Consider the following 27,136-nt stretch of genomic DNA (forward strand, 5'->3'; position numbering starts at 1 on the left):
GGGGTGGCATACAGAGTAGGTGGAAAGGAGAAGAAAAAAGAAGAAAAAAAAAAGAAAAGAAATTGCACTGCAGGAGCTGGTGGGTGGTGGTGAGGCAGACCCAGGATGATGGTGGGCCAGTAGATCTCTAGCCTAGCTGTGCCGCATGGCCTGTCAGAAAGGAGTAGAGGTGGCATACGGAGCAGAAGGGTGAGGGGTGGGGAAGCATGTTTCTCTGGCTATAGGGTGCTCTGTTGGAAGCTCCTTGAAGTTGCCTTTTCACACTTCCCGTCCAGGGTTGTTGCTGGCTATGCTCCATGATGGTGACACTATGCCATATTAGTTGGCAGGGGGCTTCTACTCTGTATCTCTCCTCATTCTGTATGTTTTCTTCAGTTCCTTCTTTCATTTGGTGTTTGATCTCATTCTTTATTCCTTCATTTGATGCTTAGGGTTCCAGGATTGATGTTTCTATCTGTTTTACTTAATTTATCAGATCTTTCCTGTCTAGGGCATCATCTTGGCTTTGCCCTGTTTGATTTTTTTTATGTTAAATCAATCCTGGGTTCTGGAATGAATTCCACTTGGCTATGCTGTATAATTTTTTTATAAGTTACTAGATTGTGTTTGCTAATATTTTGTTGAGGATTTCTTCATCTGTATTTATGACATATTGGTCTATAGTTTTCTCTTCTTGTAGTGTCTATGTCTGGTTTTGGAATCAGGATATACTGGCCACATATAATGAATTGTGAAATATTCTGTCATCTTTTAATTTAGGAAAAGTTTGTGAATGATTTAGGCTAATTCTTCTTTAAAAGCTTGGTAGAATTCAATGGTGAAACCAACTGTAATTGGGATTTTCTTTGTGATAACTTTTAAAGTGATTAATTTAATTCATTTACTTGTAATTGGTCTAATAGATTTTCTTTTTCTGCTTGAGTCATTTTTGGTAGTTTGCGTCTTTGTAGAAATTTGTTCATTTCATGTAAGCTATCTAATTTTTTGTCAAAGTTTTCTTTTTTTATCCTTTTAAAAATTACTATAAGGGTAGTAATGATGTCTGTTGTTTCCTTCTTCACTGTATTTTATCTACTTTTGAGTTTGTCTCTTTGTCTTGGTAAGCCTAGCTAACGGTTTGTGAATTTTATTGATCTTTCAAAGACTCAGCATTTATTTTGTTCATATTTCCTATTTTTTCTGTTCCATTTCATTTATTTCATATCTATTTATTATTTACTTTTATGTTTAATCTGAGTTAATTTTATTATTTTTTATTTCAATAAGATAGAAGTTTAGATTATGATTTGAGATTTCTTTTTAATACATACATTTATAGCTATGCATTTTTCTCAAGAACTTCTATATATGTCCCATAAATTTTGATTTTTTAATATTCATTTTAAAATTTTTCTAAATTCTCTTATTTACAAGTGTGTGTTTTCTGTTTCCCCACATAGTTGTTTTCCCACATAATTTCCTTCTACTGTTTTAGAAAATAATGTATTCCATATTTATTTGGGAATTATTTTGTATAATATTTGTCCCTTTTACTTTATCGAAGCTTGCTTTATGTCTTACCATATGGTCTATCCTGGAGAATATTTCATGGGTGCTTGATAAAAATGTGTCCTGCTGTTGATGGGTGGATTTTCTTTAGAAATTGGAAACTGGTCTAGTTGTTTTCTAGTGCTCTCAAGTTTTCTATTTACTTGTTGATCTCCTATTTGTTTTATTCATTATTAAAAATGGGGTACTGAAGTCTCCCACTAATGCTATTGAAGTGACTATATCTCCCTTCCATTCTGTCATCTTTCTTTATGTATTTGGGGCACCATTTTGGGGTAAATACATGTTTATTATGTTCATGTCCCATATGAATTGACCATTTGATCACAAAAGGTGTCCCTCCTTTTGTATAACTTTTTTTCTCTTCAAATTTATTTTGTGAAATATTTGTGTTGTCACTCCAGTTCTCTTTGTTTACTGTGTATGTGTAATATTTTCCTATACTTCTACTTTGAAATTCTTTTTATCTTTCAGTTTAAATTGTGTCTTTTACAGATGGCATGTGTGTGTGTGTATGTAGAAAGAGAGAAAGCGTTGGTGGTGAAGTACTTAAGCACTTGGCTGCTACCAAAATGTTGGCAGTTTGAAACCACCAGCCACTCTGTGGGGAAAGATGTGGCAGTTGGTTCCATAGAGATTACATCCTTGGAAACCCCATGGAGCAGTTCTACTCTGTCCCACAGGGTCGTTATGAGTCAGAATAGACTTGACTGCAAAGGGTTTATACATATAGATAAACATATATTTGTATTTATATACACATATATTCTGCCAAACTCTGCCTTAAGTTGGGTGGTTGCAAATGGTTAAAGTGCTTGGCTGCTAAACCAAAGGTCAGTGATTCAAACCCACCAGCAACTCTGTGGGAGAAAAGAGAAAAGACCTGGCACCTGCTCCCATAAAGATTACAGCCTAGGAAACCCTATTGGGCATTTCTACTCTGTCCTATGGGATCGCTATGAGTCAGAATCAACTCGATGGCACACAACAACATTACATTCACATTTGATGGAATTACTGTTACTGGAAGATTTACATCTGGCATTTTGCTAATTTTTTCTATGTGTGTTATGTTGTGTGTGTGTGTGTGTGAGGCTGGACATAGAATTCTTGGTTGTCAGCTTTGCCTTTCAACACTTTGAAGATGTCTTTCCGCTGCCTTCTAGGTTATGTAGCCTCTTAATGATGACTCAGCTGTCAATCTTATTAAGGAGCCCATGTATATGATGAATCATTTTCTCTCACTGCCTTTATGATTTTGTCTTTGATTTTCATCAAATTGATTATGATGATTATGATTGGATATCTTTGAGTTTATCTTCCTTGGAGTTTATTGAGCTTCTTAAACATTTAAATTAATACTTGTTCATCAAATGTGGGAAATTTTTGCCATTATTTCTTCTAAATACTTTTTCCTGTCCCTTTCTCCAGGACTCCTGTTATGCATATGTTGGTATGTTTTATGTTGCTCTATTTGTTTTCCTGCTGCTCAGACTGGATAACATTGACTTATCTTCAAGTTAAATGATTATTTTTCCTCTTCAAATTCTGTTGAGCTGCTCTAGAAAAGTTTTCATTTTAGTTACTGCAATTGAAAGGAGCCCTGATGGTGCACTAGTTGAGTGATCAGCTGCTAACACAAAGTTGATGGTTTGAGTCCACCAAGAAGCTCCGTGGTAGAAAAGACCTCACAGTCTGCTCTTGTAAAGATTACAGTTTAGGCAACCATATGTAGCATCTCTACTCTGTCATATAAGGTCACTATGAGTTGGAATCAATTTGACAGCACACAGCAACAACACCTTCATCTTGGATGTTAGTTATTCTCTTATTAGAGTTCATGGATCTGTCTTTTATATTTTGCACATATTAGTCTTCTGAACTACATCTTGGAAATATCTCTAGATTCCAGAGCCCTGATGATGCAGTGGATAAGAGCTTGGCTGCTAACTAAAAAAGGCTGGCAGTTCCAATCCACCAGCTGCTCCTTGGAAACCCTAGGAGGCAGTTCTACTCTGTCCTATAGGGTAGCTATGAGTCAGAACCAACTCGATGGTAATGGGTTTGGTTTTCTTGGTTTTTGGATCCTGCTATGAAGTTTTTATTTTAATTATATGATTTGAAAAAATCACTAATTATTATATTCCATAACAGCCTGTCTCATTCTTGGTTTTCTAGAGAAACAAAATCAGTGAGGCATACATATGTGTGTGTGTGTGTGTATACAGAAAGAGAGAGAGAGGTTTATATCAAGGCAATGGCTCACGCAGTTGTAGAGGCTGGAAAGTCCCACATCCGTGGGTCAGGCTAGATGCTTCTCCTGACTCACATAGCTTCAGGGGCTAGCAAACCCAAGACTGACAGGTCAGAGAGCAGGCTTCTGTCTCACAGGCTGTGGAGGCTGGGGAATCCTAAGATCAGCAGGTAAGACACTAACTCAAGTTGTAAGAATCAGGGGTCAGATAAGGAGCCAGCTGCAGGATCCAAAGTGAGAAAAAGGCAGCAAAATTTGTCAGAAAGTCCAAATATATTAAATGCAGGCCACACCCCTAAGGAAATTCCTTTTCAACTGAATTATCTGAGGTAAGCCTGTGTGAGATACCACAACAGTGGATAAAGCATTCTGTAAGTCCACGTATGGCTGTTTTGACAGAAGCATTGCATGCAGGGGAGGCAAGTCTGTATGCTAAGTGGCTATTCCAGTAAGAATAAATGCTGCCCTATCCATGATGGAAGCAGTCCAATATAATCAAACTGCAACCAAGTTGCTGGTTGATCACCTCAAGGAATGGTGCCTTACTGGGGACTCAGTGTTCATCTTTGCTGCTGGCAGACTGGGCGCCCAGCAGTGGCTGTAGCCAAGCCAGCCTTAGTGAGTAGGAGTCCATGTTGCTCAGCCCATGCATAAACTCCATCTCTGTCACCACAGCTACTTTGTTCATAAGCCCATTGGGCAATGACAGGAGTGGCTGGGGAAAGAATAACTGATTTCCATAGAATGTGTCATCTTTTCCATTTGGCTGTTAAAATCCTCCTCTGCTGCTGTCTCCCTTTGATGAGCATTCACATGAGACACAAGTATCTTCACTTCTTTGGCCCATTAATATAGGCCTATAGCACTAGTTTTTTTTTTTTTTTATAGACATACCTCTTCCTCATATCTCATCACCAATTTTCCCATTGTGTTCCTTTCAAGTCTCTTACCATCCAGTCAAACCATCAGTAACAGCCCACAAAGCAGTATATAATTGCACATCCTATGAATCGACTTGATGGCACTAGGTTTTTATCCACTTTATATATCTGTAGATCAGATAACATCCCGTTCATGATGGGCAGCTCAGACTACATGGTGACTTGGTGCCCATGGCTAAGCATTCAGTCTCTACCAAGGCCCAGTAATAAGAAAAAAACCTGTTTCTCAAAAGGAGAGTAGTTATTTGCAGAGAATGACAGGGCTTTGGTCCAAAATCCTAAGGGTCTTCTCTGCGATTCAACAATAGGTGCCTGCCAAAGACTTCAAACAACATCTCTATCTGCCACTGACACTTAGAGCACCATTGGATCAGCTGGATCATATGGCCCAAGTGGCAGAGTGGCTTGCACAGCAGCCTGATCCAGTTGCAGAGCCTTTTCTTGGTCTGGGCTCCACTCAAAACTAGCTGCTTTTTGAGACACTTGATAAATTGGCTAGTGTAGCACATTCAACACAGGATTTGTTGACTCTAAAATCCATAGAAGCCCACCAGGCATTGTGTCTACTTTTCATATGTGGAAGAGGTTAGATTCAATAATTTATCCTTCACTTTAGAAGGAATATCTCGACATTTCCCACACCACTGAACTCCAAGAAATTTCACTGAGGTGGAAGGCACCTGAATATTTTTTGATTAATTTTGCACAGTCTAGTATGCAAATATTTCACCAATAAGTCTAGTCCTTGACACTTCTTCCTTACTAGGTTCAATCAGCATAATGTCATCAATGTAATAGACCAGTGTGAGGTCTTGTAGAAGGGAAAGCCAATCAAGTGCTCTGCAGACTAAATTATGACATAGGACTGGAGAGTTGATATACTTTTGAGGTATGACAGTAAAGGTGTATTGCTGGCCTTGCCAGCTGAAAGCAAAATGCTTCTGGTGGTCCTTTGAAACAGGTGTGGAGAAAAGGTATTCGTAAGATCAATAGCTGCATATTAGGTCGCTGAAAATGTATTAATTTGCTCAAGCAATGAAACCACATCTGGAACAGCAGCTGCAATTGGAGTCACCACCTGGTCAAGTTTTCAGTAATGCACTGTCATTCGCTAAGATCCATCTGTATTTTGCACAGGCCAAATAGGTGAGTTGAATGGGGATGTGGTGGGAATCACCAACCCTGCATCCTTGAGGTCTTTGATGGTTGCACTGTTCTCTGCAGTCCCTCCAAGAATGTGACATTTCTTTCAGTTTACTATTTCCCCAGATATGAGGCAATTCTAATGGCTTCCACTTGGTTTTTCCTATCACAATAGCCCTTACTCCACTAATCAGGGATACAATGTGGGTGTTCCATCAGTTACTGAGTATATCTATTCCAATTATGCATTCTGGAACTGGAAAAATCACTACTGTATTGGTTTAGGCACCCACTGAACCCATGGTGAGCTGAACCTGAGCTAAGGTTCCATTAATAACCTGACCTCCATATGCCCCCACTCTGACCAGTGGGCCACAGTGACATTTTGCATCTCCTGGAATTAGTGTTGGTTCAGAGCAAGTATCCAGTAATTCCCCCAAAGTCTGATTATTTCCTTTTCCCCAGTGATCAGTCACTCTCGTAAAAAGCCATAGATCCCTATGGGGAAGGCTGGGAGAAAGATTAGCAGAATAAATTTTTGTCAGTGTAGTTGAGTCCTTCTTCAAGGGAACCCTCCCCTTCATTCAAGGAGTTGAGTCTGTAAACTGGATGAATTCTGAAAATCGATTGACGGTCTATGACTCTCTATTCTGACAATTCAAGTTAGACTGCTGTTCACTTGACCTAGAATTCTTCCACTTGTGCAGATAAAGTAAATATCTAGTAGATTTCCCATATATTTCACTCCTAAGGAATGCCATGACTAAGTAGCCAATGCCATAAATCCAGATGAGTCAGAATATCCTGATTATTCCTTTGACTCCACTATCCATTATGGTAACCATGACCACCTTGTCAAGTGAGTGCTGCCACTTGGCCCTACCACCACATGTTTCAATCAGCCTTATTGTGGTTAACTAACAAAACAAAACAAAACAAAACAAAAAACAAACCCAAACCCATTGCCACTGAGTTGATTCCAATTCATAATGACCCTATAGGACAGAGTAGAACTGCCCCATAGAGTTTCCAAGGAGCACCTGGTGGATTTGAACTGCTGACATTTTGGTTAGCAGATATAGCTCTTAATCACTATGCCACCAGCCATTGTGTTTAGATGTCTTAATTCAGTTAGGGCAGTTCCCACTGTCAAATCTGACTTACATAAAATAGCAATCACAGCAATCTTCAAGGATGCTGGGGCTTCCTTCACAAATTTGTTTTTCAGAGTTGTGGTAAAAGGTGTGACTTCTGGGCACTCTGGTTGTGAGTCTTTGGTTATAACCTGATAAATCCACTCTAACATGTCAATTTCCCTAAGCCTTCGGATTCCTTCTTCTACGTTACACCAAGGCAATTCTGGTACTTCATATTGATTTATTGAAGACCACTGCATAATCAGTGCTTCAGTGAACCAAACGAATAAACTATTAGATCCTTTCCTAACCTCGCCAGTTGAAGCACTGAATGAAGGATCTGTGTGTAGTGGGTCCATATCAATAAACTAAGACTGACCCAACTTTATTTTACTTGCACCTTTATCCCACATCCTTAAAAGCCATTCTCACACATATTCCCTAGGTTTCTGTTTGTATATATTAAAAAACTCAAGCAGTTCTTTTGGGGTATAGCGTACCTCCTCCTTGCTCACGCTTTGTACTTCACCTTTTGGGTCTCACTAGGACTTAAGTCTAGTTATATATCTAAGAGCAAAAATAAGTGGTGGGAATGTGTTCTGAGAACATTCAGCAACATCTTGTAAGGCATCTGCCTCAGGAAATTGCTCAGATGCCTCCCCAGGGGATGACACAGAAAAAGTCTCTTCAAATGGCTATGTTAATCTCATCAGATGTGGGTGTAGGGGCTAATGGTTTTACTGGGGAAGGTGGCTTAGCAGAAAATATGGAATAATATCTTCAGATGAGACTGAGAGGTCTGGTTCTTTTGGCAGCAGTGATTCAATGGAATTTAGGGACTCATTGTCCCCAGCTTCCTGATTATCTGCCCATTTGTCCTCATCCCAAGTTTCTGGATTCCACTTCTTCCCAATCAATGCTCTCACTTTAACTTCAGACACCATTCGATGTTGGGAATTCAACTGGCATTTAAATTTAGCCACTATTACAATAAGGCTCTGGGTTTGGTTTTCAGTGATATGAGCTCTTACTGCAAGAAATAAGTCTTTCTTTCAAGGCACAAGTGGAAACTTTGATCATTTTATTTTGTTTGCATGGTGCTTGAGGTGTGACTCTGAAACCACAAGCTCATCTCCTTCTTTAATCACTCTGTCTAGCACAGATAGGACCAACTAACCAGCTTCCTTACATTTTTCATTTTGACAAAATTGTAGCAAGGTATCAAACATGCAGAGCCTCACCCAGAGCCTCACCTCTCACCAATACCTAATCTACTGGTGGTGATACTTTTGTGTATTTCTATTGCAACCTCGTGCCATGAATTAGCAGTGCCTTTTTTTTTTTTTTTCTTTACTACTGGAAGTAGGGTCATCAACATCTTTAAGACTAAATAGACTTGAGGGCCAATTTAGAAAACTCATAATCTTGTTTCTTTATAACCACTCTGGGTACCAAATGTGTTAGGCTGGGTTCTCTAGAGAAATAAAATCAGTGAAATATATACATATATACACACACACACATGCATATATATGTATATATACATGTATATATATACACACATATATATGTATATATATGTGTGTGTGTATATGTATATGAAAAAGAGAATTATATCAAGGAAGTGGCTGACATGGTTATAGAGGCTGGAAAGTACCAAATTCGTGGGACTGCTGGAGGCTTCTCCTCACTCACTTAGCTCCAAGGGCCTACAGAACCTAAGATCAGCAGGTCAGACAGCAGGCCTCTGGCTCACAGGCTGCGGAGCCTGATGAATCCCAAGATGGGTAGGTAAGATGCTAGCTCAAGTCCCAAGAATCAGAAGTCAGATGAGGAGCCAGCTGCAGGATCCAGAGTGAGCAAAAGGCAGTGAGCTCTGTCAGAAAATCCACATATATTGGATGCAGGCCACACACCTAAGGAAACTCCTTTTCAACTGATTTGATGTTCATGCCAGATCTGATTACAGAGGTGATTACATTATATCAGATCTCATTATGAAAGTGATTACATCGTTACACAGCTGTCAAACAACAGCATAACTGCCAAACCACTGAGAATCATGGCCCAGCCAAGTTGATACACAACATTAACCATCACATAAAACATTTTAAAACGCTCTTCTGCCTAAGGGAACTTTTGTTTGATGATTGTTGGGAAAGGGTGAGCAATACTGTGGCTGAGGAAAAGTGGAACTTTGTTTTATGAATATGGCTTCCTATCACTTGTAGAGATCTTTGGAACACTTTCCTGCCTATTGATCCACATTGACAGCTTGATCATGAGATTAAATCCCTATGTTATCTCCACCTCAGCACAAGCTGAAGGGAAAGGAGTGGCTGATTTGGCCACTAACTTAAGGAGAGTTTTCAAATAATTAATTTGAAAATTGAACTAGTGCTCACTTCCCATATGCATAGGAATATGCATAGGAAAGTTCCTGAGTGGATACCCTCAACTTGAATCTATTTCACAGTCTTCTCTTGTGTATATTTTGGGCCATGGGTTTCTCATGAATTGCTCTCATTTGCTTACTTTTATATTGATGTCAAAAATTCTCTATGTTCCTCTCTACTTTCTATCTGCCAATTTTAGGACAATTTCAAAAAATAGGAGAACTATACAGGCAAACTCAAGTCTCCTTAGAACATTTTGTGTACTCTTATCCTTACAACAACAATGCAATTCAGTAAATTCTATCTTACATACTTTGGACATGTTATCAGGAGGGATCAGTCCCTGGAGAAGGATATCATGCTTGGTAAAGTAGAGGGTCATTAAAAAAGAGGAAAGCCATGAGATGGATTGACACAGTGGCTGCAACAACAGGCTCAAGCATAACAATTGTGAGGATGGCACAGGACTGGGCAGTGTTTCATTCTGTTATGCATAGACTCACTATGAGTTGGAACCAACTCGAGGGCACCTAACAACAACAATCTTACAGACAAGGGTCTCAGGTGGCAGTTTGTGCTCACCTATTGTCATGGCTTGAATTGTGTCCCCACAAAATATCTGTCAACTAGGCTATGTCATGATTCCCTTGTCTAATTGCATGATTGTCTACCATTTCATCTTCTGATGTGATTTCCCTATATATTTTAAATCCTATCACTCTGTTGTAATAAGATGGATTAGCAGCAGTTATATTGATGAGGTCTACAAGATTAGGTAGTGTGTTAAGCCAATCTCTTTTGAGATATAAAAGACAGAAGCGAGCAGAGAGACATGGGGACCTCATACCACCAAGAAAGCAGTGCTGGGAGCAGAGTGCATCCTTTGGACCTGAGGTTCCTGTGCTGAGATGCTCCCAGACCCAGAGAAGACTGATGTATGACAAGGACTTTCCACCAGAATCAACAGAAAGAGAAAGCCTTCCCCTGGAGCTATGCCCTGAATTTGGACTTCTAGCCTACTGGACTGTGAGAGAATAAACTCCTCTTGGTAAAGCCATTCACTTGTGGTATTTCTGTTACAGCAGCACTAGATGACTAAGACGCCTACTAACTGGAAGATTGGCATTTTGAACCTACTCAGCAGCACCATGGAAGAAAGACATGGGGATAAGTTACCATAAAGATTACATCCAAGAAAACCTTATGGAGCAGTTCTACTTGGCAATACGCGGAGTTGCCATGAGCTGGATTGAACTGACAGCAACATTTTTCTTTCTTTTTTTTTTTTTGCTGGGGAGTTTATCTTATAGAGGAGGGTGCTGAAGTTGAGAGTTTAGATAACTTGTCCCGGATAACAGTTATCATTATGTTGAAGCCAGAATATTTTGACTGTCAAGTTCACATTTTTACCAGTATACTGCATCAAACTGTCAAGAAAATTAGGTAAACAACAAATGATAAAGATAAACTGCTTTTGATGATTTTAAAAATTTCAGTAATTGATATTCACTTAGATTTCATTTTCAAAAGACTCAGACATTGAAGAAATGCTTATTTTCTGCACATCTTTAGTCACCAGAGATTCCAGTATGTTTAATCTAAAAATAATTCTTCCATACAATAATAAGAGTTATAAGAAAATATTAGTAATTTTCTAAGTTCATAGAAGTTTGGTACATATTTATAAAAGGACTTCAAAACCTACTAGCATTTAACTTTCACAATGTTTCTCAAAATGTTCTAAAATGCTCCAAGTAGAAATCATTACCATTTTTGTCTTCATTCTAATCTAATCCATAAGAAAAAAAATTTTTCTAGGTTTGGTCAGCTTTTTACGTAATATATTGGAAATTTTATGTCACTGATTCTCTATGAAAATATATTTAGTATTTCTATTTTATAAGAATATATAAAGAGATTAAGAATGTGATGATAAATACTGTTCTTGCTAAATATTTACAAATTCTCAGTCACATCAAATGATTTCATGCTTTAGAGCCATAAAATTTGTTTCAAAAATTTTATATATAAATGTAGTTTTTACAAGTGCATGTCTGTCAAGATCTATGCATCAAAATACAGTGTTCTAACTTTTCTGGTATTTATTAGCATTTTACTTAGATAATTCACTACAATAATGTTAAATTTTCATTAATCTATTCATTAGATTACATAACTAAATGTGGACAATTGTTAACTATCATAAACAATTATCTAATCCAAGACAACTGTTTCATAAGACAAAGAATGATAAACTTGGAATCAGAGAGACAAAACTCAATATTTCACACATAGATAATTTTGAAAATTTCTCAATATACTACTGATACCTTTAATTTACTTAAAAATGTTTTAAAATAAGATGGATTTATGGATTCACAAAGTGGTGAATAGATGGACAGATACATTGATAAAAAATATCTAGTGTCAGAGGGGGGGCCAAGATGGCGGACTAGGTGGACGCTCCCGCGGATCCCTCTTGCAACAAAGACTCGCAAAAACAAGGGAATCGATCACATACATAACAATCTATGAACTCTGAACAACAAGCACAGACTTAGAGACGGAGGACGAACAAATACGGGCAGACAGCGACTGTTTTCAGAACTAGGAGCCAGCGCACCAGGCAGGTGACCTTCGGAGCTCGATCTGGGGCAGAGCCCAGGGGGGCAGACGGCACAGAAAGGGGGCCCACCCCTTCCCCCCCGAACCCATCCCGGGAGGAAGCCTAGCAGGTTGGCGCGGGCGGCGTAGGGGCGCAGCCGGAGGGAGAAACACCCGGGAGGCAGTGACTGATCTGAGAGGGGGGAGAACAGCGTCCCAGCTGGGGTGCCCTGCTGTCCGCCGGGAGTTAGGCGAGAAGCCGACGGGGCGCGCGCGGGGGGGGGGGGGTCAGCTGTGTTTCCCTGGAGTGACCCCAGGGCGGGGCCCACGCGTTCGTGCGGGAGGACGCGCACCCAGTCCGCGCGTGTGGCACGGCACACCAGAGGGAGAAATCCCCGGAGGTGTCTGGTCTCAAAACAGGGAAAGCAGCATCCCAGACGGGGAGCCATTCCGCTGCGATCTGGGCACGCGCGCGCGCGCGGGCGGGGCATGAGCGCGGGGTCCATTTTTATTACCCTGAATTGACCCAGAGGGCGGGAACACCTGGTCGTGCGAGTGACGCCCTCCCAGTTTGCGCGAGAGGTGCGGCACACTGGAAGGAGAAGTCCCCGGGAGGAACTGATTGGTCCCAAAGCGCAGAAAGTAGCATCCCAGACAAAGTGCCGCCCTGCTGGGGCTTGGGCGCGCGCACGAGCGGGCCGTGAGCGCGGAGTCCATTTTTATTGCCCTGAATTGACCCAGGGGGCGGGCCCACCTGGCCGTGCGGAGGAACTGATTGGTCCCAAAGCGCAGAAAGTAGCATCCCAGACAGAGTGCCGCCCTGCTGGGGCTTGGGCGCGCGCGGGCGGGGCGTGAGCGCGGAGTCCATTTTTATCGCCCTGAATTGACCCAGGGGGCGGGCCCACCTGGCCGTGCGGAGGAACTGATTGGTCCCAAAGCGCAGAAAGTAGCGTCCCAGACGGGGTTCCGTCCTGCTGGGGCTTGGGCGCGCGCACGAGCGGGGCGTGAGCACGGAGTCCATTTTTATTGCCCTGAATTGACCCAGGGGGCGGGCCCACCTGGCCGTGCAGGTGACGCCAACCCAGTTCGCGCGAGAGGTGTGGCGCTCCGGAAGGAGAAGTCCCGGGGAGGAAGTGACTGGTTCCCGAACAGGGAAAGCAGCGTCTCAACCCGGAAGTCATCCCGCTGGGATTTGGGCGCGCGCACAGGCGGGGCGTGACCGCGGGATCTAATTATAATCGCCTGAATAGACCCTGGGGGCGGACCCACCCGTTCGTGCGGGAAACGCCCACCCAGTGCCCACGTGCGGTGCCGCGCACCGGAGGAAGTCCCCAGGAGGAAGGGACTGGTTTCCGAGCAAGGAAAGCAGTGTCCTAGCCAGGGACCCGTCCAGCCCGGATTTTGGCAAACGGGGGCGGAGCGTGAACGTGGTGTTCAGCTCTATATTCTGTGGTGCTACACTCCTAGCTCTCAGATCCCTCCCCCACCCTCCCCAGGCGACCCCATTAACATCCGAATACCCGGAGCCAGAGAGAGAATTCAGATAGGGATCTGACTGCATTTTTTTTTAGCTGACTACTTGGAATATCTAGTTTCCCAGTGATGGCTCGGAGACAGCAGTCCATATCAAACCACATAAAGAAACAGACCATGACAGCTTCTCCAACCCCCCAAACAAAAGAATCAAAATCTTTCCCAAATGAAGATACAATCCTGGAATTATCAGATACAGAATATAAAAAACTAATTTACAAAATGCTTAAAGATATCACGAATGAAATTAGGATAAATGCAGAAAAAGCCAAGGAACACACTGATAAAACTGTTGAAGAACTCAAAAAGATTATTCAAGAACATAGTGGAAAAATTAACAAGTTGCAAGAATCCATAGAGAGACAGCATGTAGAAATCCAAAAGATTAACAATAAAATTACAGAATTTGACAACGCAATAGAAAGTCAGAGGAGCAGACTCGAGCAATTAGAATGTAGACTGGGACTTCTGGAGGACCAGGGAAACAACACCAACATAGCTGGAAAAAAATCAGATAAAAGAATTAAAAAAAATGAAGAAACCCTAAGAATCATGTGGGACTCTATCAAGAAGGATAACTTGCGAGTGATTGGAGTCCCAGAACAAGGAGGAGGGACAGAAAACACAGAGAAAATAGTTGAAGAACTCCTGACACAAAACTTCCCTGACATCATGAAAGAAGAAAGGATATCTATCCAAGATGCTCATCGAACCCCATTTAAGATTGATCCAAAAAGAAAAACACCAAGACATATCATCATCAAACTTGCCAAAACCAAAGACAAACAGAAAATTTTAAAAGCAGCCAGGGAGAAAAGAAAGGTTTCCTTCAAGGGAGAATCAATAAGAATAAGTTCAGACTACTCAGCAGAAACTATGCAGGCAAGAAGGGAATGGGACGACATATACAGAGCACTAAACGAGAAAAACTGCCAACCAAGGATCATATATCCAGCAAAACTCTCTCTGAAATATGAAGGAGAAATTAAGATATTTACAGATAAACACAAGTTTAGAGAATTTGCAAAAACTAAACCAAGACTGCAAGAAATGCTAAAGGAGATTGTTTGGCCTGATGACCAATAATATCAGGTACCAGCACAATACAAGGTCACAAAACAGAACGTCCTGATATCAACGCAACTCAAACAGAGAAAGCACAAAAACAAACAAATTAAGACTAATTCTAAAAAATAAATAAATAAACAAAATAATACACACAACAGGAAATCATGGAAATCAATAGCTAAACGATCAAAATAATCAAAAAGAGGGACTAAATATAGGAGGCATTGAACTGCCAGATGGAGAGTGATACAAGGCGAAATAGAAGGATACAAGTTAGGGTTTTACTTAGAAAAATAGGGGTAAATAAAAAGGTAACCACAAAAAGGAATATCAATTCCATAACTCAAGAAAAAAGCCAAGAAAAACGTAACGACTCAATAAACACAAAGTTAAACATTATGAAAATGAGGATCTCACAAGCTACTAAGAAAAACGTCTCAGCACAAAAAAGCATGTGGAAAAATGAAATGGCCAACACCACACATGAAAAGGCATCAAAATGACAGCACTAAAAACTTACTTATCTATAATTACGCTGAATGTAAATGGACTAAATGCACCAATAAAGAGACAGAGAGTCACGGACTGGATAAAAAAACACGATCCAACTATATGCTGCCTACAAGAGACACACCTTAGACTTAGAGACACAAACAAACTAAAACTCAAAGGATGGAAAAAAGTATATCAAGCAAACAATAAGCAAAAAAGAAGAGGAGTAGCAATATTAATTTCTGACAAAATAGACTTTAGACTTAAATCCGCCACAAAGGATAAAGAAGGACACTATATAATGATAAAAGGGACAATTGATCAGGAAGACATAACCATATTAAATATTTACGCACCCAATGACAGGGCTGCAAGATACATAAATCAAATTTTAACAGAATTGAAAAGTGAGATAGACACCTCCACATATATAGTAGGAGACTTCAACACACCACTTTCGGAGAAGGACAGGACATCCAGTAAGAAGCTCAATAGAGACACGGAAGACCTACTTACAACAATCAACCAACTTGACCTCATTGACTTATACAGAACTCTCCACCCAACTGCTGCAAAATATACTTTTTTTTCTAGCGCACATGGAACATTCTCTAGAATAGACCACATATTAGGTCATAAAACAAATCTATGCAGAATCCAAAACATCGAAATATTACAAAGCATCTTCTCAGACCACAAGGCAATGAAGCTAGAAATCAATAACAGAAAAACTAGGGAAAAGAAATCAAATACTTGGAAAATGAACAATACCCTCCTGAAAAAAGACTGGGTTATAGAAGACATCAAGGAGGGAATAAGGAAATTCTTAGAAAGCAACGAGAATGAAAATACTTCCTATCAAAACCTCTGGGACACAGCAAAAGCAGTGCTCAGAGGCCAATTTATATCGATAAATGCACACATACAAAAAGAAGAAAGAGACAAAATCAGAGAACTGTCCCGACAACTTGAGCAAATAGAAAGTGAGCAACAAAAGAATCCATCAGGCACCCGAAGAAAACAAATAATAAAAATTAGAGCTGAACTAAATGAATTAGAGAACAGAAAAACAATTGAAAGAATTAACAAAGCCAAAAGCTGGTTCTTTGAAAAAATTAACAAAATTGATAAACCATTGGCTAGACTGACTAAAGAAAAACAGGAAAGGAAACAAATAACCCGAATAAGAAACGAGAAGGACCACATCACAACAGAACCAAATGAAATCAAAAGAATCATATCAGATTACTACATAAAATTGTACTCTAACAAATTTGAAAACCTAGAAGAAATGGATAAATTCTTGGAACAACACTACTTACCTAAACTAACACATACAGAAGTAGAACAACTAAATAGACCCATAACAAAAAAAGAGATTGAAATGGTAATCAAAAAACTCCCAACAAAAAAAAGTCCTGGCCCAGATGGCTTCACTGCAGAGTTCTACCAAACCTTCAGAGAAGACTTAACACCATTACTATTGAAGGTATTTCAAAGTATAGAAAAAGACGGAATACTACCCAACTCATTCTATGAAGCCACCATCTCCCTGATACCAAAACCAGGTAAAGACATTACAAAAAAAGAAAATTTTAGACCTATATCCCTCATGAACATAGATGCAAAAATCCTTAATAAAATTCTAGCCAATAGAATCCAACAACACATCAAAAAAATAATTCACCCTGATCAAGTGGGATTTATACCAGGTATGCAAGGCTGGTTTAATATCAGAAAAACCATTAATGTAATCCATCACATAAATAAAACAAAAGACAAAAACCACATGATCTTATCAATTGATGCAGAAAAGGCATTTGACAAAGTCCAACACCCATTTATGATAAAAACTCTCACCAAAATAGGAATTGAAGGAAAATTCCTCAACATAATAAAGGGCATATATGCAAAGCCAACGGCCAATATCACTCTAAATGGAGAGAACCTGAAAGCATTTCCCTTGAGAACGGGAACCAGACAAGGATGCCCTTTATCACCGCTCTTATTCAACATCGTACTTGAAGTCCTAGCCAGGGCAATTAGGCTAGACAAAGAAATAAAGGGTATTCAGATTGGTAAGGAGGAAGTAAAGCTATCACTATTTGCAGATGACATGATCGTATACATGGAAAACCCTAAGAAATCCTCCAGAAAACTACTGAAACTAATAGAAGAGTTTGGAAGAGTCTCAGGATATAAAATAAACATACAAAAATCACTTGGATTCCTCTACATCAACAAAAAGAACACCGAAGAGGAAATAACCAAATCAATACCATTCACAGTAGCCCCCAAGAAGATAAAATACTTAGGAATAAATCTTACCAAGGAAGTAAAAGACCTATACAAAGAAAACTATAAAACTCTGCTACAAGAAATTCAAAAGGACACGCTTAAATGGAAAAACATACCCTGCTCATGGATAGGAAGACTCAACATAGTAAAAATGTCTGTTCTACCAAAAGCCATTTATACATACAACGCACTTCCAATCCAAATACCAATGTCATACTTTAAGGGAATAGAGAAACAAATCACTAATTTCATATGGAAAGGAAAGAATCCCCGGATAAGCAAAACATTACTGAAAAAGAAGAAGAAAGTGGGAGGCCTCACCCTACCTGATTTCAGAACCTATTATATAGCTACAGTACTCAAAACAGCCTGGTACTGGTACAACAACAGGCACATAGACCAATGGAACAGAATTGAGAATCCAGATATAAATCCATCCACGTATGAGCAGCTGATATTTGACAAAGGACCAGTGTCAGTCAATTGGGGAAATAATAGTCTTTTTAACAAATGGTGCTGGCATACCTGGATATCCATTTGCAAAAGAATGAAACAGGACCCATACCTCACACCATGCACAAAAACTAACTCCAAGTGGATCAAAGACCTAAACATAAAGACTAAAACGATAAAAATCTTGGAAGAAAAAATAGGATCTACCCTAGGAGCCCTAATACAGGGCATAAACAGAATACAAAACATTACCAAAAATGATGAAGAGAAACCCGATAACTGGGAGCTCCTAAAAATCAAACACCTATGCTCATCTAAAGACTTCACCAAAAGAGTAAAAAGACCACCTACAGACTGGGAAAGAATATTCAGCTATGACATCTCAGACCAGCGCCTGATCTCTAAAATCTACATGATTCTGTCAAAACTCAACCACAAAAAGACAAACAACCCAATCAAGAAGTGGGCAAAGGATATGAACACACATTTCACTAAAGAAGATATTCAGGCAGCCAACAGATACATGAGAAAATGCTCTCGATCATTAGTCATTAGAGAAATGCAAATTAAAACTACGATGAGATTCCATCTGACACCAACTAGACTGGCATTAATTCAAAAATCACAAAATAATAAATGTTGGAGAGGCTGCGGAGAGACTGGAACTCTCATACACTGCTGGTGGGATTGTAAAATGGTACAACCACTGTGGAAATCCATCTGGCGTTATCTTAAACAGTTAGAAATAGAACTACCATACAAACCAGAAATCCCACTCCTCGGAATATACCCTAAAAATACAAGACCCTTCACACAAACAGATATATGCACACCCATGTTTATTGCAGCTCTGTTTACAATAGCAAAAAGCTGGAAGCAACCAAGATGTCCATCAACGGACGAATGGGTAAATAAATTGTGGTATATTCACACAATGGAATACTACGCATCGATAAAGAACAGTGACGAATCTCTGAAACATTTCATAACATGGAGGAATCTGGAAGGCATTATGCTGAGCGAAATGAGTCAGTTGCAAAAGGACAAATATTGTATAAGACCACTATTATAAGATCTTGAGGAATAGAAAAAACGGAAAAGAACACATACTTTTGTGGTTACAAAGGGGGGAGGGAGGGAGGGAGGGAGGGAGAGGGCTTTTTATTGATCAATCTGTAGATGGGAACTGCTTTGGGTGAAGGGAAAGACAACACTCAAAACAAGGAAGGTCAGCCTAATTGGACAGGATTAAAAGTAAAGAGGTTTCCGAGATAAAATGAAAGCTTCAAAGGATAGCGAAGCAGGGGCTGGGGTCTGGGGAACTTGGTTTGAGAGGACTTCTAAATCAATGGGCAAAACAATTCTATTATGAAAACACTCTGCATCCCACTTTGAATTGTGGCACCTGGGGTCCTAAATGCCAACAAGCAGCCATCTAAAATACATTAATTGGTCTCAACCCACCGGGAGCAAAGGCAAAGGAAGAACACCAAGGTCACACGACAACTAAGAACCCAAGAGACAGAAAGGGCCACTTGAACCAGAGACCTACAATATCCTGAGACCAGAAGAACAAGTTGGTGCCCGGCCACAATCGATGTCTGCCCTGTCAGGGAGCACAAGAGACAACTCCTGAGGGAGCAGGAGACCAATGGGATACAGACCCCAAATTCTCATTAAAAGACCACACCTAATGGTATGATTGCGACTAGAGGAATCCCAGAGACAATGCTCCCCAGAACTTCTGATGGCACAGGACAGGAACCAACCCCGAAGACAAATCATCAGGCATGAAAAGGACTGGTCAGTGGGGGGGAGAGAGATACTGATGAAGAGCGAGCTAATTAAATCAGGTGGACACGGGAGAGTGTGTTGGCAACTCATGACTGGAGGGGGGATGGGAAGATAGAGAGAGATGGAAGAAGGTAAAATTGGCACGAAACGAGAGACTGTAAGGGCTGACTCAATAGGGGGAGAGCAAGTGGGAGAAGGGAGTAAGATGTATGTAAACCTACATGTGACAGACTGATTGGAATGGTAAATGTTCACTTGAAGCTTAATAAAAATTTAAAAAAAAAAAAAAGTTAGAAATAGAACTACCATAGGATCCAGCAATCCCACTCCTTGGAATATATCCTAGAGAAATAAGAGCCTCTACACAAACAGATACATGCACACCCATGTTTATTGCAGCACTGTTTACAATAGCAAAAAGATGGAAGCAACCAAGGTGCCCATCAACGGATGAATGGATAAATAAATTATGGTATATTCACAAAATGGAATACTACGCATCGATAAAGAGCAATGAGGAATCTGTGAAACATTTCATAACATGGAGGAACCTAGAAGGCATTATGCTGAGCGAAATTAGTCGGTTGCAAAAGGACAAATATTATGTAAGACCACTATTATAAGAACTTGAGAAATAGTTTAAACTGAGAATAAAACATTCTTTTGTGGTTACTAGAGGGGGGAGGGACGGAGGGTGGGAGAGGGGTATTCACTAAGTAGATAAGAACTACTTTAGGTGAAGAGAAAGACAACACACAATACAGGGGAGGTCAGCACAGTTGGACTAAACCAAGAGCAAAGAAGTTTCCTGAATAAACTGAATGCTTCGAAGGCCATCATAACAGAGGCAGGGGTCTGGGGACCATGGTTTTGGGGGACATCTAAGTCAATTGGCATAATAAAATCTATTAAGAAAACATTCTGCATCTCACTTTGAAGAGTGGCATCTGGGGTCTTAAACGCTAGCAAGCAGCCATCTAAGATGCATCAACTGGTCTCAACCCACCTGGATCAAAGGAGCATGAAGAACACCAAGGACACAAGGTGATTACGAGCCCAAGAGACAGAAAGGGCCACATGAACAAGCGACTACATCATCCTGAGACCAGAAGAACTAGATGGTTCTCGGCTACAACCAATGACTGCCCTGACAGGGAACACAACAGAGAACCCCTGAGGGAGCAGGAGAGCAGTGGGATAAAAAAATGCAGACCGGAAATTCTTATAAAAAGACCAGACTTAATGGTCTGATTGAGGCTAGAAGGACCCCGGTGGTCATGGCCCCCAGACCTTCTGTTGCCCAGGACAGGAACCATTCCTGAAGCCAACTCTTCAGACATGGATTGGACTGGACAATGGGTTGGAGAGGGATGCTGGTGAGGAGTGAGCTTCTTGGATCAGGTGGACACTTGAGACTATGTGGGCATCTCCTGCCTGGAGGGAGATGAGAGTGTGGAGGGGGTTAGAAGCTGGCGAAAAGGACACGAAAAGAGAGAATGGAGGGAGAGAGCAGGCTGTCTCATTAGGGGGAGAGTAACTGGGAGTGTGTAGCAAGGTGTATATGGGTTTTTGTGTGAGAGACTGACTTGATTTGTTAACTTTCACTTAAAGCACAATAAAAATTATTAAGAAAAAAAAAAAAAAATATCTAGTGAAACCTGAATGGCAGAATTCAGGTGGTGAGTCTATGAGTTTTTATGAAAATTATTTAAAATATGCTTTTGTTTAACATTTTTCATAATAAAATTTTAAGAAAAGGGCTTACAACATTCATCTATAAAATAATGTTATAGTATGTTTTATGAAATTATTACATTATCTCTAAGGACAAATTCATGTGGTTATTAACTGTGCCCCAATTCCTGGTGACCGCATGTGTTACAGAGTGGAATGGATCCATTGGGCTTACAAGGGCTACAATCTTTACAGAAGCAGTTAATTGGGCCTTTCTCCCATAGAACCCCTGTGTAGGTTCATACCGCCAACTTTTAACAACCAATCACAAACCACTTGCACCACCCAAGCTCCTTCAAGCAAAGTTTACAATTACTCTTAAACCTGTGTAGCTTTAGTTTTGTTTATAATGCCTTTGTGTAAGTGTATTTGTCTTCCTCAGAAGTCATTTTTCTAACATGGCTTAAAAGAAGTATCTCATATCATTTTATTTCTGCTGAAGGAAAGTGCAAATGAAACTAAGAGAATCAAAAAAGTGAAAAAAGGAAAAAGAAGGTAGACCAATTCTGCAAAGTTAAACATAATAAGTAAATGCCAAATAGTTCTTTAGATCTTCTAACATGAGTTTATAATATGGTCTCATACTTCATATGGATTATTTCAATTTAGTTAATTTTATTTGCCTAAATGAAATAGTGACATAAACACATAAATAATCTACTAAAAATATTAAATTAATTAAAATAGAGACAGTTATTACTTGCCTGCTCCCTGAAAACCATTAAGCACGGCCTTAGGAATGATAAGATATAAGATACATTCATTGTGCTTAAAGGTTCTTGATCTAACGTCTTATCCACATACTAGCAAACAATTACAATGACAGTGCAGACCAATGCTATGCTACATATAAACTTAGCAGGCTTATATAACATAAAAGAGATGTTCCTGTTTCTGACTTGGGAACAGAGACTTGGGGCAAACTTCCTAACTTGAAATGTAAAACAGAATAAAGTTAAATTAAATTAACAGGTACAGATAACGACCAGGGCATTTGATACACCACACCCAAAAAATTTGGATTATTCTTACAAATTTAAATTTCTTTAAAGTGGAAAGGGCATCAATATATATATATATATATATATATATATAGTCGGAATCGACTCGATGGCACTGGGTTTTGGGTTATGTATAAATATATATAGTCATCTTCACTAACTTCTTTTATAACATTAATAGCTTTCATTTTATTGACTACTTCCTTAATCAGTATGATAGGTTCTTTAATGATGAATTAATTCAACAGCAACTTATTCTCTGTCTTCTATTCCTTATGCTTTTCCTGCAAGGCAGCAGCTGTGATTTGGTGATAAATATCCCCAAGTCATTTAGCTAGGAAATGGTGAAGAAAAGATAATTAACTCAAATCTACCTGATCCTAATATCCTTTCCACTGTATCATGTTGTCTATTCCCTGATTTTTTAAAAAATGATATTCTAATAGAGGAAATAATGGAACTTCAAATGATACCATAGTTAACCTTAGAAAAAAATCACTGAGAGATCGAGCTACTGGGCTGAGGTCTGCGATCAGTGATCTTGGGGGTCACTGCTCAATTGGCATAATACGGTCTATAAAGAAAATGTTTTATATCCAACTGTGGTGAGTAGCAAACGGAGCCTTAAAAGCCTACGAGTGGCCATCTAAGATACATGTACTGGTCCCATCCCAGCTGGGGCCAAGAAGAATGAAGAAGACCAAAGACACAAGGGAAAGAATAGTCTGAAGGACTAATGGACCACAGCTACCACTACCTCCCCAAGACTGAGCCCAGAACAACTAGATGGTGCCCAGTTACCACCACCAACTTCTCTGGCAGGGATCACAGTACAGGATTCCAGAGAAAAAGGGAAAAAATGTAGAACAAAATTCAAATTCACGCAAAAAAAAAAAAAGACCAGGCTTGCTGGTCTCACAGAGACTGAAGAAATCTCAAGAGTATGGCCTCCGGACATTTTAACTCAGTACTAATGCTCCTGAGATTCAACCTTCAGCCAAAGATTAGACAGGTCTATAGGACCAACAATAACACATATGAGGGACATGCTTTATAGTTCAATAATGTATATGAGACTAATGGGCACACCCGCCCAAAAGCAAAGAAAAGAAAAGCAGGAAGGGACAAGAAAACTGGACAAGAAAATCATTCAAAAAGCAAAAATTCTCAAAATAATTAGCATAAAAGAAGCACTAAAAAAATGCATTTTAGCCTGACTCTGGATTTGAATTAAATAAAATATTATCTCTATAAGAAAAAGAAGCCATCCTTATGACACAAGTCCCATATGTCCAGTATAGTAATTTGACCATGTGATGCACGCTTACAGTCTTCTTCCTTTACTCCTGTGATTATACTTTTGCTTATTTCTTACATGTTGAAGGTATAAAGGCTCATAAAAAGTTAGAAATCTTATTAGCTTTAATTTTTACATAATTTCTATGATATCAGCAGAATTGATAATCTACTGGTATACGGCAATATGGTTAAACAGTTTTTATAGAGCTGAGCACTATTCTGATTGACCAGTTCTTATGCTGGGTGCTATTAAATAGCTTTACTATTACCCATGGAATTAATTATTATCATCATTTTATAGAGGGGGAGCTGACTTTAGAGAATTTAGATAACTCATCAAATATCACACTTTCTAGTATTTCTAAAACTGGTCTTTCCACTATTCCACAATTGCTTCCATAAGTTCAAGAATCACATTCAACCAAGTATCTCTTCTGAAATGACTTCTTAGTTAATCAAATTATAAAATAATGCTCAAAAACACTATAACAAAATAAATAATATTTAGTAACTAATAGGTAAATAATAAAGTTGTTTAATTAGCTGCATATGTAACATACGCCACATTAATTGGAAATATATTATGTATTACTCACACAAAAAAGATAAAAATATCTTCAAGTTTAAATATTAGATTTAGCAGTCATTTGATAGCATTTATCCTTGTAACGTCACGTTGTCCCTTAGCTAAGCATTTGTTAGCACACTAAAAAGTGTTAGAAAACAACTAATCAAATATTTTGCAGTTGCCAATGAGTGTTTGAATTTCCTCATTAAAAGAATGTACAAGAGACAATATTAACATCATTCACCAGGTTTAGAATAAGTCCTGTGTTTTAACAATTGAAATATCTACCAAGAGCTAATTTTTGAGAAGTAACACATTTTTTTTATAATAATGCTGAAAATCAATTTAAAGAGTGCTATATGTGGCTGACACAAAGCAAATGATCAGTCAATGGTCTCCAGAGAGAGAAAGAGGAGGATCAGTGGAAAGAATGGAGGAGAAGCAGGTGTGTAGATATGTCTGTAGTTAAGGAAAAAGGCTTAATGGAAATAAAGCTGAAACTTACCAGCAAGTTAAATGAAAGGAGTAGATGGAGTCAAAAAGCATATGTATAAACTGATGGGAGACAAATACAAGTCAGGCCCACAGGCAACACCAATGAGCACATAGGAGGGAGGGGGCCAGCAAGAGGGAGATATATCCACAGGTGTCACCTGTAGACAACCTACAGTCAGGGGTAGTAAGACAAGTCCAGAGACAAGAAGAAGGTGTCGTCTCAAAGATTCAAACAAACCACTAAGGAGAAAGGTTAAGAGAATAACATTAGTACACACATAAGGCAAGAATGAGTGTGTTGCTTGACCTGCATATAGAACAGTGTTACAAGAATACAGACTAAAGAGTTACATAAAGTCATTCCCTGAAAGATTTTGGATGTCAGGCTAAGACTTTTCCCCCTGAATTTTATAATAGTAAAAAAAAAAAAAGTATGACAGAATAATTACAATTTTACTCCATAGTTGAAAACCTATCTTGGAATTTTATTTACAAAGAATTAATTTTTCACTTTGATATTTCATATTTATCCTTTTCCTTCACAAAAGAATGCTATATTTATAAATTATTCTAACCCAAATTTGTTATTGTGAATTTTGCAATAGGGTAATGTGAATAATTCAGGTTTTGAATATTTACAAGGATATGCATTCATAAAAATAAAAGTAGTGAGTCTTTCTGATAAGTAAAAACAGCATATACTTCATATATTTCAATAAAGTGAAAGTATGTATGCAGCAAAGCAAGAAATCATTCATTTAGTTCATCTTCTTAGATACATAATTACATGGGAAAAATAGATTGATGTTAAAAATGATTTTCTATCAAGAATTTGTATTCATACTCAAGGAGGGAATAATATTAATTAAAATAGTATTTTTTAAAAGGTACTTTAAATTGTTCTTTACAACGTGAAACCACAAAGAAATTGCAAGTGACTAGTTCTCATATACTCAGTTCCCAAGAATTTAAAAAACTAAGAAACATGATTTAAACTAAAAAACATGATTAGCAGTGTGCAATTTAAGCCATGTCTTTAAAGTAAAAATTTGCTATTAAAGTCTGAAAGTGAATTTGTTCTCTCAGGCGTGATAAACACATTGTGTGATTTGCTTTTTTAATTTTTTTCCCCCCTGAAATGTCCCCCCTTTGCTTCTTCATAGCAGTAATGTAGTTAGCAGTGGGTAATGTGATGAGTTTCTTGGATTTACCTTTGCTTCAATCTGTTTAGTATCTGGATTCTGAAACAAAAATTTGATTTTGCTCTTGCCATCATCTGAAGAGCCTTTAAGCTGAGAAAATTTATACCGCCAAAGTACAACCTAAAGGGAAAAAAGGAAACATAGGCAAGTCAACACAATTAAAAACCACATTCAAACTAAGAAATAACGTCTCTTTTTAAGTGGTAAAAATTAATCATATAGAGCAGCATATTCCAGTATTAAAGCAGTTAAACTACATTTATCTAAGGCTATAATTTAGTATATAATAGATACCTTAATTTCTAGAAATAGCTTTTCTTCCAATGAAATAATTATTTCAAAATTGTATAAAAATAAAACACTGAGTATCTTTTCTTGTTTTAAAATGAAGTAAGACTCAGCTCATTTAAAGCATGTACCTATGCTAGTGAGTAAATAAAAACCATTTTTATTTGCTTCTTTGGTTTATATAAATAGAAGCGATGGTGACTCTCAATAATTCAGTAACTTTCTCTTGGAGCTCTAATTAATAACATGCAACTTCTAAAGATAACATTAAAAACAAATCAAAACAAAAGTAAAACTGTTGCCAAATCTTTCTTAGAGCCTGGAAAATCCTATGGAGCAGTTCTATTACCCCTATAGGGTTGCTATGAGCCAAAATGAACTCGACAGCAATGGGTTTTTAATCTTTAGGGAAGCAGCCTGCCACATCTTTCTCCTGAGGAGCAACTGGTGGGTTTAAATAGCTGACCCTTCTGTTAGTAGGAGAGCGCTTAACCAGTGCACCACCAGAGCTCCTTAGATAAAATATAAGCTTGAAAACATAATTTTGACAAATTATTTTTTGAATTTGTTCCTATGAGTCTGAACTAGAATAATCATTTTAGAACACTTTTCCCATAAGTATATACTATCTTTGAAAGTACAACCTCTATCTGAAATATATTCTATAAACGCAGTTCTCTGTATCTGGAAGTAACAAAAGTCTATAAAGAATAAAACAGAGATATAAAAAGGTTAAACTGGCAGTAAGTGGCAATAGTATTATGGTTCCTTATCTTTTTAATATTATAAATTCTACTGTCTGATGGTAAATGCAGCAGTTTGGTATTCCCTGCATTCTGGAACTGAAAACATTCATGCCAAAGTCAGATAGTAAACACATAAGTTATTA

The 27,136-nt window shown here is 38.7% G+C and overlaps 1 protein-coding gene across 2 annotated transcripts in view; it reads right to left on the bottom strand.

The window, feature by feature from the left end:
• Window positions 1-27,136, bottom strand: part of SNTG1 (syntrophin gamma 1) — a 564,878-nt gene that overhangs the window by 35,396 nt on the left and 502,346 nt on the right. The window contains exon 16 of one of the 2 annotated variants that reach the window (XM_003421078.3): window positions 25,969-26,079. The exons of the other annotated variant lie outside the window; for it this stretch is intronic. Within the exon in view, the coding sequence (XP_003421126.1) occupies window positions 25,969-26,079 (111 nt within the window). The remainder of the gene's footprint in view (window positions 1-25,968; window positions 26,080-27,136) is intronic. 2 annotated transcript variants of the gene reach the window in all.

This window comes from Loxodonta africana, chromosome 14 (assembly GCF_030014295.1).
Source record: "Loxodonta africana isolate mLoxAfr1 chromosome 14, mLoxAfr1.hap2, whole genome shotgun sequence".
Classification (NCBI taxonomy): Eukaryota; Metazoa; Chordata; class Mammalia; order Proboscidea; family Elephantidae; genus Loxodonta; species Loxodonta africana.